The 16869-nt window shown below is 40.2% G+C and overlaps 1 protein-coding gene across 11 annotated transcripts in view; it reads left to right on the top strand.

Annotated features, from left to right (window-relative positions):
* The window catches only part of COBL (cordon-bleu WH2 repeat protein), a 158477-nt gene that overhangs the window by 119186 nt on the left and 22422 nt on the right, over positions 1–16869 (top strand). For all 11 annotated transcript variants that reach the window (XM_030498289.1, XM_030498248.1, XM_030498204.1 and 8 more), the window contains one exon: positions 13927–14239. In XM_030498289.1, the coding sequence (XP_030354149.1) occupies positions 13927–14239 (313 nt within the window). The remainder of the gene's footprint in view (positions 1–13926; positions 14240–16869) is intronic.

Genomic DNA, 16869 nt, shown 5'->3' on the forward strand with positions numbered 1-16869 from the left:
CACACCCATACAAATAGAGACACTTATGGTTTATCAGTAACAAGCTGGACTAAACATCTGTGTCCATCCAAATACATGCATGTGGTATGAGTGTGTGTGTGTGAGAACTTTAATCCTGGGTATGCCTTTGAAGTTAAGCTTGAGCTACACGTTATGTGTTGGCCAAATCAAACTGGAAGGTTGGCATTTGAAATGGCATTGAAATTTGTAGTCCAAGATCCTACTGGTTCAAATGCAGGCAATGCACAGGGAGCTACATAAAACAAACTGTTGAAAATTTTTGTATTGTGTGTTCCAGGTAGGTGATAACACCCATACCAAAGTGCTTGTCCATCCTTAGAGATGCTCGTGCTCAGCTTTTCCTATTACCACTTCTAAGCCAGTGAACACTGACCAAAATGCCTGCTTGCTTTCTTCTAAGAAATTGAGAATTCTGGCCATGCACATTCACTTCTGGGTATTAGGGCCTGAGGGAGCAAAAGGCTGAGAGCAGAGACAGAGTCTCTTTTGTCAGCTCCTTTTGTGTGGATGCCATAATTGGTTCCTGGCATGGATGAAAGAATTACTTTCCAACCTACTGTACCATAAGCAAAGGTGGGGTGTAATGGAGGACAAAGACCTAAAACAAAAGAAGACCAAGGAAAGAATGAGAAAGGAGGACTATGACAGACAATTTTTTTTTTTTTCTTTTAACACTATTGTGGTTAAAAGGTGAAAGTAAATATATGGTAACCTCCCATGAACAGTGAAGGACTGGTAGTGGAGTATCTACTTGCATGTTAGAGCAAACAAACAAAACATTTTTTTTCAGTTAAAGCATTTTATGAAAATGATTATTGATACCTGATTTTTACGACATGTAGGTTAGCATTTTACTTCTTGTCTCTCCCATGATTGTTTCTTTTGTCAGTTTTTTCCTTTGAGAAGTTAAAAACTAAAGGGGAAAGTACTTTTTCATTTGTAAAAACATGAAAATTAATGGAGAAATATTTTCAATATTTTTTTCTTAACTAAGTGAAAACATGCCACAGCTCTGTAAGGTGTGTGTATAAGTGAAACAGTCAAGACTTGAATGTAAGAATTTAAGAATTCTTATACTTCTTAAATTATAAGAATTTAAGAATTCTTCTTAAATTATAAGAATTATGAAGAATTATAGAATTATAAAGACTGTAAGAAAAACTAATCTACCGGCATTAAGTTCAAGATGATAGCTTTCTTTACTTGACTTTTACTTGTAAGAGATGAAGCATGTTGGAAGCTAAACAGACTCTAATACTTGATTTGTTCTACAGAAAGCCTTACAGCGGACTGCTAAGGGCTGTAGAAGGCTGAGCCTGTATCACTTCCTAGTGTTGCTGAAAGAATGGGCACTATTGCATGAATGCACTGGTATTTTGGTTTTGCTCTGAAACCCTATTTGAGTACCACCAGTCTCTTGGACATATTTACAAAATGCTCAGAAGTGACACAATTCTTTTTTACCAGGTATCCCGCTCTCTCCCCAGAAAGAGGAAGCCCCCCCCCCCCCCCGAATAAATCTTGTTTCAATTAAACACAACATATGTAAACATTTTATTGATTATTTATAATTTTCAGGTGTATTTTTTTAACTTTTAAAACCCTTCTCTGCCTGCTTTCAGAAAACGAGAACAATATGCTGATTAACTGACCAGTCACTTAAAGAGACATAGAGGTTTAAGTGTCCAAGTTTTGCAAATGAACACATTAAAAAAACAAAGCATGCATATACTGCAATTTGTTTGTTTGCTTCACTCCCTCGTGGACATGCCCAGCTTCCTCTGTACCTGGCAGCTTTCCTGTTCTGTATTCATCAAGCTAATCAATGGGTTTCAGATGTTCCTCAAATAAAATCATTTGTCTTCAGTCTGCTCTTACAAAAGACACAGATTGTACTAAGGTACTAAGAAGGCTTTTCTTCACTTTCAGGGTACATTAAATAGATGCCACCATTCATAATAACAAGGCTTTGGCAATGTATCGATTGCATTTTTACACAAAAAATCCTTGCACAGGGAAACTCCTTGCGGTTTTTCCATGGAGTTAAATTAGTGCCTGTGAGAAAATGAGCAGGCTGAAAGCAATGGAGACAGAAGTCTTTAAATTTAGATGCTGTAATGTGAAGAGTAATAACAAACCACAGCTTGGTTCTGTGCGGGTCTGATAGGGCCACTCTAAGGTGAGAGGACAGTTTTACAATTTCATGCTGAAATTGTGAGCAATCAGGAGAATGAAGATAATGTTTGAGCATAATGCTGAACAAACTGTACTGTACGAAATTGAACAGTGGCCTGCTAAAAATTTTTCTGAACACAATCCTTGCCTTCTTTTTTTTTGTGGTTTTTTTTTTTTGGAGGGGATAAGAAGGGAAAGGAAAGAGTCTAGTAAAGGGATAATAATAGATAAAAAAGGAAAAAAAATAGATGGGGGAGAAATTCCCAGAAACTTCAACATCTTCTTTTCAGAACCAAAACGGATGTTAGACTTTGGGAATTTTTCCTTTTTTTTTTTTTTCCTACCCTTTTTTGTTTTCTTCTTCTTACCTTCCCCTGACCCCCTCAAGTAATTCCCTAAGCATTTCTTTTGGACTTCTGCTTTAATAACTCAATTCTTTGGTACCTAAACCCCACCACCCTCTTGAAACTTTGCTGTTGTTCGCAGCATCCTTCCCTCAGGTATCCCTGGTAGATAATAGAGAGTGAGCTTTTATGTCAGCATATATATGAAGAAAGTCGCCTTGTTCTCTCCTTCTACCTCTTTTTGAAACTTTCAGAACTGAACTTTAGACTGTATCCTTCCTGACTAATTCAGGAGAAGTCGTCAGCCAGTTTAAAAGTTCCTGGAGGGTTTCACAGACTTATAAACCTACAACAGGGTGACCTTCTCAATCTAATTTCTGTAGGAACTGAGGCTAAAAAGAAAGAAAGTCAAAGACATTTCCAAATTTCCCATAGGAAAAATGACCTTTTATGCTGATCCTAATTAAGCCCTTGAACTCAGGTGAAAAATTCCCCAAACTAGCTTGTCTGTTTTGAGGGTATGATCATACTGAACCTTCAAATTCTAGAAATGGCCCTGCTCCAACAAAGCACTTAAGCATGCTTAATCAGGTACCCCATTATACAGCATGCACATTATTATTGAATGAACTGTGTAAATGAAAGCCTTAAAATGCTTCACGTGAATAAAAATGCAGACAAATTTTCCCTGTGGGGATTCATCCCATGCAAGAGATACCTGCAGTTTTGCATTTTAATCAGTGAGCGGTACGATCCTGCTCCCATTGAAGTCAGTAGCAAATCGCAACTGCTGAAGTGTAAGCAGGATCTGATGCCAACAGCGCAGAATATGGAAGGGGAAAATTTATTCCAAGTGGGTGTTCAGGTGGTGACCCACTTCTTGCATCAGGCAACTGTTCACCATAGCACCAGAGATGACACTCTAACATTTTGCTATCTGCAAATCAGTATAGAGCATAACATCCAGTTACCACTCTTGCATGTTTGCATTTCTTCAAGTTAATAGGGAAAGAGAGCCCCAGGGCAAAGCACGATTGATGAGATAATTGACTTCACAAGAGGACTAGGAAAGAGCGGGCCAAATCCAGCTCTGACTTAAGTATTCCATCTCTGCTTATATCTGAAATAATCTGATCTAGCCTGTCTGCTGCCAGAGAAGTGGTGGCATGACAGCAGAGCTCTTCTGTGAGCACTTTTTTTTGTACCTGTTGAATAGTCCCCTCCTTATCAGGCTCTCAGGGAGAGCTTCAGTGCGCACTGCTGAAAAAGATAACCACATGGCCAGAGCCTGCAGTGGAGTTCTTGATAACCCTGCAGTTGATTCTTGCCCCCTATAGTGATTTCTTGGGTAGGTCTGTGTTAGCAGAAGAGAAGTCTGTCTCTTACTATCCTTCCATACAACCAATTGCCTTCACGGGCTTCTTCAGTGTGTATGTGGTGCTTTGCTGCTAGCACAGCCCACAGTTCCTGGCAGTGGTTTAGGTGGTAAATGTGCTTGGCACGCACTGTCCTGGCCTCACTGCTCTTGATTTGCCTTCCTCCCACCAGGGAAGTCTGGTCTTCAGAGTGCATAGGAAATGTACTTTGAAAATGGTATGATGCCCTTATGAAGGGTATCTCACACAAGATCTTCAGGGGGTACTCTGGTCCTCAGTTTTGTTCTCTGCAAGAACAATTCTTTCTTCACTGGGCAGTTTCAGAAGGCAAAATGTCTTAGTTATGAGAAGTGTTCAGGTATTCCCAATCAGTGTCACTCCAGGTATATACTTTTATTAGCATCATTGGACCTCTTACAGCTGTGAGAAATATGATAGTAGAGTAATTGAGTGTGAATGTTCAGTAAAATGTTGAGCTAAACTCAGAAAAGAAGCATGCTCTTTTAGGTTAAAATATTTCTGGAAATGTAATTGCCAAAGTAAACCATCAGCCTAAGTGTATTATAAAGCCTGTTATTGGAACTTTGGAGAGGGAAGCAGGTCCGTTGGTCAGGAGGTCCAAGAGGAGTCAGTTAATGTACATCAAAAGAGGTCAGAGTAGACCTTTGTGTCTTTATAGCACAGAGGTACATGAAAATGTTTTCATATCTAAATTTGGAGCCAGCTGCTGAAAATCTTCTGTGAAAGTATTCATGTTATTGGTGGTTTGGCTGAAGCATGTCCAATTAAATGGGGTTATTTTGTGCAGTCCTAATTGTAAGTTAGACAGGTGGTTTTTGCATGAAACATTTAATTTTCTCAGAGCTCTGTCTGACTTCAGATGATACTACAGGTACTACCCTATGCAGGGATAGAAGGTGATGTAAGGGAAAATGATGTATGGGGGAACTGAATGGCAACATCACAGATCTGAACGGACTGAGGTGCTGCAAGGACGGATAAGAAAAAAATATGCCAGAATGATGAAATCCCATTATATTAACCACCACTCCAGCCTGGAGTTCACTCTTAGCTTCTCGTATTAAGCAAAACCAGTATTTGTTGCCATTACTGCCTAGTAAGTCTGCATTGTTAGGAATGTTCTAAGACTGTATTTTCTTATTTGTGCAGCAGTTCTCAATAGAAGTGCTATATGCCCAAGGCAAGTATACTTTGACCCCATAAATAGAAAGCAACTGTTAAGAACTTTTATTTTTATGTGTGTAATACCTACTGGTTTCAGTAATAGATAGCTTATTATAGATTGACCTGATTCTCTTCCCCACTTCCTGACTTTTAAATCGCTTTTAATCAAACATAAATACACAGCTGTGAGTGGAATGGTGTCTCTGTACTATGGAAAGAGTTCTTAAATCCCACAAAAGTGTGTGTGTGTTTGTATGTCTGTGTGTATGTGTGTTTGTTTGGTTTAGGGTTGGGTTTTTTTGTCTCTGCTGAGTTTGCTGGCAGCTAGTCTCTGGGGAAGGAAAGTATAATTACAACACAAAAGTGTTTTATGTTTTTCTTCTCTGGATTATGCTAGAAATATGAAACCGTAGTAGAGATTTTATGGAACTGTTAACAGACAAACTTAAGGAAGAGAATGAATTGGTAGAACAGAGTGCACAGAAGATGGTGAAGTTTAGAAAGAAAAGTTGAGCAAATGGCTTTTTTTCTGTGGTCTTAAAAATCACCTAATAAAACACTGTTTTATTGCATAGGTGCACTAATCATTTCTAGTTTTAATCGTTACACCACATACGCTTTTCAGGCAATTTTATAGAGTGTGTTCTCTAAGGTGGCTCATGAAAATCACCTTCACAGTCCATTTGTTTAGATTCTGCAGTGTGCTTGAATGGAAGCTGATAGCCTCTGTAAAGGGTGCAGATTGCCAAAATGTATCACTTAAGACTAGTAGTTCCCAGCAAAATGTGGAGAGTGGTTTATTTCTTCACCAGGTTCATTATATTGGGCAGTGCCTGGTTTTAGATCTAGATTTTCCTTTCCCGCGAAGCCTCCAAAGAGCCCCATTATTGATCACGGCATGTTACCAGTGTTACACATGGTGATTTATGAAGTGCAAATCTGAAGCTATCTATTATGTGCTCTTAAATATATTTCCATGTTATCCTGCTTCTCTAATCTACTTTGCCTGCTTTTTGAACTTCGGGGATTAGGCACACTTCCCCTCTCCCCACACCTAATTAAAGGACCAACTAGAGCCAGGACAGCACCTTGTGAGTCATTCTAGCTTGCTGTTAACCTCAGTGAACACCAGGAATTGTTGTGAAAGTCCCCCCATCATGCTTCATTGTATAGAAAAGGAAATGAACAACTCACACTACTGGCTCACTTTTTAAAATCAATCCTTCTCTAAGCCAAGTGGCAATGTTCTCCAGTAAATCAAGGAAAGATCTACTTTGACACACGATCCTTTTCCTGTCAAAGAGCATTTTGCTCTTTATGTTGCTTTTGCGACATCTGATCCCTTTGAATAAGGAAGGCTGGTTACTGGCTATGGTGTAGTGTTGTCAGAGCAGCCAAACAAGGCTTTTATAAAAGCAAGGAACTAGTAGGTTCAAGAGAGTGCCAAAAAGGACAGGATGAAAAGCGGCTTAGCAATAGCAGCAGCATTCTAGGTCAAATGGGCTTCGCAGACATCAGAGAGACTTTTTTAGTCATTAAAGAAAGGATTGTGGAAAAGAAATGGGGATAATAAAGTCCAGTATGTTAATTTTCCCCTTTCTGAAAATCTGTGTTACATTAGTTCAGAAGTTTTTATTTGCTTATTTGGCAGGTGGTAAAAATAAAGGTCTGAAATAGGAGAGGGTAGCAGACATTTACTTGAAGTGGAAGTTTCCTCTGAGTCTTTGAAGAGCCAGAAGACAGTCTTACCTAGTGGTGTTTTGAGAGAGAGACACTTCACAATAATTTTCAGCACAGGTTTGAAAGGAAAATCAAAGTGCACAGACCTTCACAGTTGCGTGTACATGGGAAAAAAAAAAAAAGAAGAAACTAGGATTCTTTTCAGTTCCCGCTCCCTGGCTTGATCCTATTTTGTCTTGCCTTTGGTATAGGAAACACCATTGCCAAAAAAGCTTTTGTAAAAGTTACAATACTTTTGTGTTGTGATATGAACTAACAGCAGACAGGTTAAACCTCAAGAGAAGTGCTTGCTTAACTACCTCAAATTTGTAAGGCAGCCTGAATGAGTCCACATTGCATTTCTTTTTCAACTGTAAGAGAGTAGATCTGGGTAGCTAGGTTAGCTGTGATTAGCTTGGGATCAATTGTGATTAGCATGGGATCAAATGGTTGACGAAAAGCTTAACATGAGCTGGCAGTGTGCTCTCGCAGCCCAGAAAGCCAGCTGTGTCCTGGGCTGTGTCAAAAGGAGCCTGACCAGCAGGTCGAAGGAATGATCCTGCCCCTCTACTCTGCTCTGGTGAGACCTCACTTGGAGTATTGTGCGCAGTTCTGGTGTCCTCAACATAAGAGGGACATTGACCTGCTTGAGCGAGTCCAGAGGAAGCCATGAAGATGATTAGAGGCCTGGAGCACATCTATGGAGACAGGCTGAGAGAGCTGGGCTTGTTCAGCCTGGAGAACAGAAGGCTCAGGGGAGACCTTATAGCAGCCTTCTAGTACCTAAAGGGGGCCTGCAGGAAATATGGAGAGGGACTTTTTACAAGGGCATGTGGTGACAGAACAAGGGCCAATGGCTTTAAGTTGACAGAGGGGAGATTTACGTTAGGCATTAGGAAAAAATTCTTCACTGTGAGGGTGCTGAGGCCCTGGCACAGGGTGCCCAGAGAAGCTGTGGCTGCCCCATCCCTGGAAGTGTTCAAGGCCAGGCTGGACGGGGCATGGAGCAACCTGATCTAGTGGAAGGTGTCCCTGCCCATGGCAGGGGTTTGGAACTAGATGATTTTTAAGGTCCCTTCCAACCCAGACCACTCTATGATTCTGTGATTCTATAATCAGAAATGCTGCAGTTTCACAAGATGTATCTAATAATACTCCATATATACCTTTCTTATGATATGTCTAGTGAGACACGTCCTTTGTGAGTCTTCATTTTTGTTATTGGCTAGCATGTCAAGGAATGGATTTCATTCTGTTTGCAGGTTTTGTGCAGTAAGAATAACTGAAATTAAAGAACCTGTTGGAAAACATGAGCAAGGGGCATAAGACTAGGAAGGAGACTGAAAATAACTCATTATGTGAGAACTAGGAGTCACATGCAGAACTGTGTGAGTCAGCAACGTGCCCTTACAGTGATGAAGCACTAACCACAGACTGGGTTGCACTAGCAAGAGCATAGCCAGCAGATCAGGGGTAATGATTACTCCCCTTTATTTGGCTGCCATGAAGCCACATCAGTGTCCACTGTACAAAAGTAGGTTCAGTTTTGAGTTCTGTGGAACAAGATAGTGACACACTAGAGTAGGCGCAGCAGAGTCTGGCAGAATGCATTGAAGAGGTACATGGAAGTGTTGAGGCAACAGGGCTTGTTCAGCCTGCAGAAAGAAAGGGTAAGTAGAATTTGAATTCTGTCTTGCATCTGAAAGAAAAGGAAGAGAGAGACAGATTCTTCTCTGAGATTCACTGCAGAAGGATAAGCCTGCTGCAGTCACTGCAGTGACAAGTTACAGTTGGAAAATTTTCCATATGGCATTAAAGAAATGTTCTTTATGGGAAGGAGCATTAAATATTTCCCAGAGAGGCTGTGGAGTCCTGGTGCTTGGAGATTTTCAAAACTCAGCTGCTCAAGGCCCTGAGCAGCCTCATCTAAGATGGAAGTTAGCCTTGCTTTGAGGAGGACGTTGAACTAGGTGACCTCCAGAGGTTCTTGCCAAATTAAATTACCCTGTGATTCTATGACCTAAATGAGCTGAGCCAACATTAATCTGCTCTACATCCTCATTTTGGAGGAGGGCTGGAGCTGCAGAGCGTGGTTCCTCACCTCAGCAGTTCCTGGCCTCACCTTCAGTTTCTGCAAGGCAGTTACAGGAGTTGGGAGAGGAGTGCCTTGGAGCTTGATCTGTTCCCCCATTCCCTATGCTATAGTTAATTGAGTGGTCATTTTGTTTTCTTTTTTTCTGTTCTAATTAAAAAAAAAAAAAAGGATGGATGTAGGCTCAAATATGCTAAGAATTGTATTTGAATTAAGTGTCTTAACTGCAATACATAGAAGTACCCCCCCCCGTTCTGTCTTGTGCTTCAGCTGTTCACTGAATGTTTTTTAATACCTTTCTCTATGTACAAGTTTTTGTTCAACGAGCAAAATTATTAAAATGTTACCAGAACACATTATACCTGTGTGGAAACGCTTAAACTAATCCTATGTTGTCTCTCTTAATCACTGTTGATCATTGCCGTAATAAATGATAGCTTTTTCCCGTTTCTTACACCAGCGTTCTTCCAAGTGTATGAAAAAATGTACACTTCTTTTGTGATGGTCTACCTTTTTGCTGCTGGTGCAAATAATTAAAGCAGCATTTCTTTCTCTTGCTAGATGATTTAAGTACTTTCAGTAAAATAATTATGTGGTAACTTTGGGATCATTATAGGAATATTCTTTAACATCATGAACTTTTTAATTTTATTTTTTTTTACAACTGCATTGTGATAGAGCATTCAAACTACAGCAAAGAATTTTAGTCCATGAAAAGAAAGTTTTTTTGGCAGTGGAACAAGTGATGAAAGAAATTACAAAATAATTACCAACCTCTTAGCAAGAACTCAAAGGAATTCTGAATTCAGAACTCTGCATCTCTATAACCATTGTAAGGTTCAGATTACTCACATTAACATGTCTGGGTTAAATAAAGAGTTACCTCTTTAAAAATGCTTTTGGATATACTGTTCCTGTCGTTACTGATTGTGACAGTAAACCACGAGCAGTGCTGTAAAAACAGCAAACAGTTATAGTCTGACAAGACTTACGCCCTGTGCCCATTGGACTCAGAGGGAGTGATGGCTTGGGCTTTGGTGACTGATTTTGTAAGTCTGGGTAGGATATATGTCTTTTGAACACTTAGGTCTGATTCTAATCTCGTTCAAAGTTGGTGGTAGTAGTAATCCAAATGCGTATTCTACTTACAGTAGTTGAATTAAATCTTCATTTCTGAAAGTGCAGATAAGCATTTAAACCAGGTGAGGTTTATCTGTCTCCCCATCATTGGCATTCTGTATGAGTAATGTGTACATATATGTGATATCAAACTGCGCTAGTGCAGATATGACTCCTCCAAACTCAGAGTTCAGTGTTTTCCTAATTACTTACAGCCTATTGAGATTAAAGTGACAAGATCTCTTTTGTGTTAAACAAGAAACTCACATTCTTTACTGATGAGCTACTCTCCTCTTTCCCTCTTGATGATTATGGGCAACATTCTTGCCATCAGCCATCCCAGTCCCCCTGCAAGAAAGCCTTCGTAACTTGTGGTTGACCTAATTGTGCAGTGACAGTGCTGCTGCTGCTAAGCAAGGGAAATCCCTTGTATGGCACTCATTTGGGCTTTGCACAGTGTGCAGCCTGGAGCAGGAGGTAGCTAAGTGGCAACATAAGGCATTGAGGGACACTCTGCAATTTCACTTGTGGGTGAGATGTCCCACAGAGATTTCAGTATGACTTGGAGACTGCAGGCCAAGTTCTACACCCTCTTCAATATCACACCCCACCTGAAGCCAGTGAATGGGGCCACGTTACTGAAAAAAAAATCATGGCATTGTTACATACTTGGAAATGCAGACAGTCTTCTGAGGTACAGAAGCATTTCAGTAATACGTTATCCACAGCAATTGTTACTTGTGTGGCCAGTCCTGAAGTACTTGCTGAATATTCTATCTTAACCCGGACATGTCTCCATGAGGTCTTGAAGATCAGAGTCCATATTGAAATCTTCTTTGTGTCATAACAGAGAAGAGAGAAACAAGCGTTGACATTTGTCTTTATTCAACCAACAAATAGCCTCAGTAGCTGCTATTGTGATCACACTGTGCTTAGTGTGTGGTGGTGTTCTGCATGCATGATCTGATAAAAAATACAGAATCACATCTACTACTGCGTGTTCTACTACCCAGTTCTCTGTGTAGAAATAGAAAGTTTTAAAAGGTATTTTCTGACTCCTGTAGTCAAGAACACTCCGTAAAGTTAGGTAAGCTTTTTTCATGTCATGTGTCATTACCCAGTAATGCCCATCCATCTTCAGCTTGCACCAGTGAAGACTTAATCAAGCATGTAGAAGGAAAAATAGATTCTTACTTAATCCATCCAAGGATGGCTCAACTTTAAAACAGGGGTCTTTTAGTGCCGTTCTTCACTGAAACAAGGTTGTTAACATGACACAGAACTGTAACAGTCGTGTTTTATGTGCGTGCTTTCATGTTCAGACAAGTAGTAGTGGCAATCAGCATGGTTTGCCTCAGCCAGCAACTCTGTTCAGTGCCATGTGTTAACTGTGTTAAAAATTAATGGATCTTCTCGATGAAAAGATTATGGAAGCGCTTTGACAAACTGATAGGCTGGAAGAAAGGGGGAAATTTTGGTTTTGCTTGAGCACAGGGAATTTAATTACTAAATAGAAAGATGTCTTTAGTTCTGTGCTTCAGGATAAAACTGCTGTTGAATTTGGAGGTTCTTACACTGGACTGGATGATTCAGCTGCTGAGATCCAGGATGTAACAGATAGGGATCAGTTCACACATGGACCCTGACAGTAGGAGAATTGTTTGGGTTTTTTTGTTTGTCAATGTGTAAGAAGAATGGTCTGGGACATAGAAATCCTGCTGTAGGGCAGCTTGCGAAATCACATCAGGAGAGACTTGAGTGTTGTTCCTACAGTAGGCAAGTAGGGCTATGGGACCAAATGGATCTAAATCGTTGAGCTGAGAGATGCAGGAAGTAGTTGCAGGCAGGCGAGAAGAGGATGGGGAAATAAGAGAGACAGCAAGGGAGGAAAAGCCTGCCATCCTCATGTTGGGAACTGGAAGTAGGCACTTTGTTATAAATTGCTGTTCCAGCTATAGGGTGGAGGTCATTTATGGCATCCTGGTGACAACAGCTGTGGCCTGTGTTGTAAAGGTCTCTTTGCATCAAAGTGTACTGCATTGTGCATTACTTCAAAATCTTCCTGTGTGTTTCCAATCTTCAACTTCCACTCTTTCAATTGATTTCTTTGCTATCCTACTTTGTTCTGGCTTTAACTCATTGTAGCTTTTACTAATGCTTTGGTGATGGGTTGTTACTGGGGGTTTTTGTGTTTGAAAGCCTAGCAGTCCATGTACTCTTGCCTGTTCGTTTACTGTCTGTTTTTCTGGGGTTTTACTATTTGGTGTTTAATGTTGAATTGTTCATATTTCTCCTTGATGTTGGTGTTTTCCTAACTGTAGTTCCGACATGAGCATACTCTAATCCATTCAGTGGCACATACTTAGTTCCTGTAATTGACATTTTTAGATGGAATGATCTCTTGGATTAAATCTGGAACCTAAAGCTAACGTTACAGAAAATAAGGTCAAAGAAATCAAATAACATTACTTCCAAAGTCACAATAGAGTCTTTGGATCATCTTCTATCATTAATATTGATGCTCGACAGCACTTACAACTTTAATCATGATTTGTAGCCCTCTGAATTTTATGGCTTCTGCTGTCAGAAATCAATTTCAATACTTAATGGCATCTTGTAACCTCAGCCAAGGAGAATGTTGGTTTGATTTTTTAGTTTTACTCAAAGCTTCACTGCTAAGCTACACCCTTACAAGATTATTTCTATGACATTTTTTGACAAAGTTGTTTTCAGTTTCATGTATGCTTCAAAAAGTTGTAGATTCTGACCCTAAAAAACAGTGAAATGTATGTTTATTCTTAGTCATGCTTGTAGACCTGGGTCTTCTCATATAATTAACAGGCGCCCCAAGTGTCTGCAGGATCAGGCCGTAAACTATTGTTTAATCTTCCTTTTGCTTACTGAGGTTGAAGAGAATGGAGCATGCCTTTAATTACCAATTAAACATTTAGATTAGCCTTTATTGATTTCTTCTGATCAAAAGAAGTGTGTTTGGGCTTGATTCTGTCTTTGGTCACTCAATAGAAATTATTGACCTTGTTGGGAGTTCCCCTTTAATGACATATTTTGCAGGATGGAGTCCGGAGTTGTACGTTTCTTAAAAAAAATAACAAAATTGTGTTTTTCCTCAAAATATTCACCCAAAGCAAAAACCCAAGTAGCTCATAGGAACCAAACTAAAACAGTACAAAAAATAGTACTATGTTTAATCTTCTCTCAAGATTTGCAACTTTTCATGGAGTTAAACATGCAAAGGGTATATCCCTTGATCTCCTTTATAAATGACTTAACCTTGGAAAAGGTTCTGCTTTAAGCATCACAGTGTCTACTTTTGTGTACTCTTGTTAGTAGATTTTGTATGCTTTGGAAGAGACAATTGTTATTCTCCCAGTTAATAGGTAGGAAATTGAAAGGTAGTAAAATAAAGTTACACCCAGTGGGCCAGCAGCAGATGTAGTTTACCAGTTCGGTGTCCTGACTGGGAAATGCTGCAGGTTTTTACTGGTGTATAGACTTATTATTGGAAATGTCATGATGCCGTTGGCAGCATGGAAAAGGAATAATGAGATGATGTTGTCAGACGCAATAATGGGAGTGATTTCTTGCACCACATCTATTAAACTTTGGTCTAATTCCCCAAGAAACCGTCCCTGGAAAGTTGTTTCTTCATAGAAGTAAGAAAACTGATTTGCTAAGAAAGTTATAAAACCCAAACTCCTCAGGCATAGCAAACCACCTTTTCACATCATCTTTATCCTATATACAAATATTAAGCTCCATCCTACTATTTCTAAGGTGTTTCATGTGTTTTTTCCAATTACAAAGGAATAGATCTGTGTGTTTGGTTTATGTGCTGATGACTTGCAGCTAACTTTCCTTGCTATATTTCCTTTAGAGAGCCTGCTGCCTGCACATGATAGTGTTTATGTAGTGGATGACATGGTTCTGGAGCTATCAGAAGTAGAAGAATCAGCATCAGAAAGCAGCTGTTTTGCATCTGAGGACACCACGGAAGACTCGGGTGTTGTGAGCTCGCCATCTGACATTGTATCTTTGGATTCACAAAATGACAGTATGAAGTTGAAAGACATCAAGCTGGTCAATGGCTACATGGAATCAGCTGAGGCAGATGCAGTGTATGGCACAGAGACATGCCCTTTAAAGAACGCCTGCTGCAATAGCATGGAATCTGACAGTGCTCCACAGAGGTAAAATACTTATTTGCAGTAAGCTGTTGGAAAGTATCTTGAGTGTCTTTCTTGTAGGGAATCATTTAAGAAAACCAACTTCTGCTTTCTTCTGCTCTTTCATAAACCAGTACCAATGCCAAGTGACTCCTCCCAGTGAAAAGCTCACTGCCAATCCCCTCCAGTGACTTACTTGTAGCAACAGGCAAAGGTCACTTTTCTGTTTGAACTTGTAGTTACATTTCTTGCAAAAGACCGCTGCCCTCCGGAGTTGATTTCTCCTAGAAGTCTGAACTAATTTAGTTACAGTTTGGTTTATTTTGTCATTCTGATAGCATATGAAGTGCTTAAAATGTTACTATATATTGATCTAGAAAAATGACATGCAAGTCATAAAATGGAAAATTCATAAAATGGAGTAATTCAAGCCACTGAAAGCCAGGTGGAGAAGGATTGTATTCATTTAACTTTGGGGATTGGTTTGCGGATGTGTGCATGCATATATATGTTCACCTAATGCTAACCTCCACTGGAGTTATACCTTGGGTTTGGGGGGGGGGGGGGTTCAGCATATTTCCTTTTTCTTCCCGCCCCCCACCATAAATAAACATTTTCCTGCAGTTTTTGCAAGAAAATACAAAAACCTCGAATTTAACTAGAAACTGCCTTCAAGCTCAAGTGACTCTGACACTGTTTGTTTGCCAAAACTCACATAGTTGGTGGCAGGGCTGTAAAGAGAACCCAGAATTTATAGGACTTTGCAAATACAAACTGGCCAAATAGGAAGCTGTGCCTCCAGCAAGGAGGGTGGCCTGGTGATACTGACAGGGATCCACTCTGTGTGATGCTGCAGAGTCATGGGACAGGGGCCAGAAATTCCTCTGAATTCTCAGTTGACACAAAGTCTGTGCTTTCTGGTCTCTCTCCATTCAGCTGCTAATCTGTAGCCCCTTCATAAGAGCATGTATCATGGCCTAGTTATTTCCTTCCACACATTTCTGAGGGAGAACTTCATCTTGGATCATGCAGTGGGTGATAAATCAGGGATAAATTAGGCCAAAGTCGGTATTTAACCTATTGGAATGATCTTTTCTTTGTCCATCAGTATCAAAGGAGACAAGGTCAAGCCTCACTTAAATACTTTCTCAACAATACATTTTTCTCATAATCTGTCCTTTTACAGTTTCTTAGGTCTTGATGCAGTCTCTATTTGGAGGATTAGATAGACTAGTATAGTAACTGTGATTAACATTCCAGACCTGATCCAAAAAAGCAACCCATTAATTTTAGTAGACTTAGATTGGGTCTTGTAAGATAATTAAGCAGTCTCAACTTTCCTCAAAATATAGGATTTAAACTGATTACCATTACCATAATGTTGAGCAGAGACATCAAAGCAAAGCCCTTTAAGAACAATACTAATCAGCAAAAAGTATTTTGGACGTTTTCGGGGCGGGGGGGAACGGTAATCAAATAAGAGCTTGGCCACAGGTCATTATGACACACTCCCTCTTGGAAGTCAGTAGTCTCTCCATCTTTCACTTCAGCCAAAGGTACATACTCTGTACATTGCATTGAGATTTACCTTTGCCACACAAACACACAAAATTCTTGATAGTTGGAAAGAGGGCACATAGAAGACACAAGGGGATATTTCATAAGCTGGCCGACAGGACTGCTGCTTAGGGGTCTTACTGAGCCAAAGGAGTGGAAGCTGTGAGGATGGTGTGGTGTACTGCCCATCGCAACCAGGGAGTTGCTGATGTTCCCCTGCTCAGCTGCTGTGAGGCCAGCGCTGTGTGTCCAGTCTTTGGCCCCCAATGCAAGAGGGAGGTTGGCAAACTGGAGGAAGCCCAGAGGAGAGCCACCGAGAGGGCTGGGGCACTGGAATACACAGAGTATGAGATGGAGAGTCAGCTGTGTTACTCACCTTATAAAATCAGTGTGGGTGAGGAGGGACCTGACTGTTTTTCCCTAAACAAAAGCAGGACTACGAGGCTTCTCAGGGGTACACAGTGAAAGGACAAGAGGCAACCATCACCAGCTGCTGTATAGGAAATAAAAATTTAATACAAAGAGGAAATTCCTCAAAAGAGGAGTGGTTAAGCAGCGAAAGGTTGCCCCGAGAGGTTGGGGAGTCTCCATGCCTGGAGGTTCTCAGAACTCAGCCAGGCAAAGCCTTGGGCAGCCTGGTCTGGCTTGGAAATTATCCCTGCTTGGAGCAAGAGGTTGGGCTAGGCTTCCAAATTAATCTTTTCTGAGATTGCATTGTGCTAAATATTCTGTGTTTATCTAATATGTCCATAATTTGGGAAGAGTGATTTTAGACTGAAATAGGATAATGAAATTGTTGTTTCGGGAGTGCAGTTATTTTTCATAAATGCTTTTTTTTTTTTTAGGCTTTGGGACAGCAAAATTGCTTCAGATCAGCTTTAGGGTATAGCAGAAACTTAACATTTGTGATTTATTTTAATCTTAAATCAGCAACCATTTAGACTGCCACAGTAACAATGCTGATTGTAGTATCTTTTTAACTTTTATGCTCTGAATGTTTGTAAACAAGGTTAAAAGTGGAATTTAGTTTAGTTTGAAATTGTGCTCATCTAAATCCTTTTGAAAGTCAGCTTGCTATGTTTTCGAAAGCCACTTCC

This window comes from Strigops habroptila, chromosome 1 (assembly GCF_004027225.2).
Source record: "Strigops habroptila isolate Jane chromosome 1, bStrHab1.2.pri, whole genome shotgun sequence".
NCBI classification, from domain to species: domain Eukaryota; kingdom Metazoa; phylum Chordata; class Aves; order Psittaciformes; family Psittacidae; genus Strigops; species Strigops habroptila.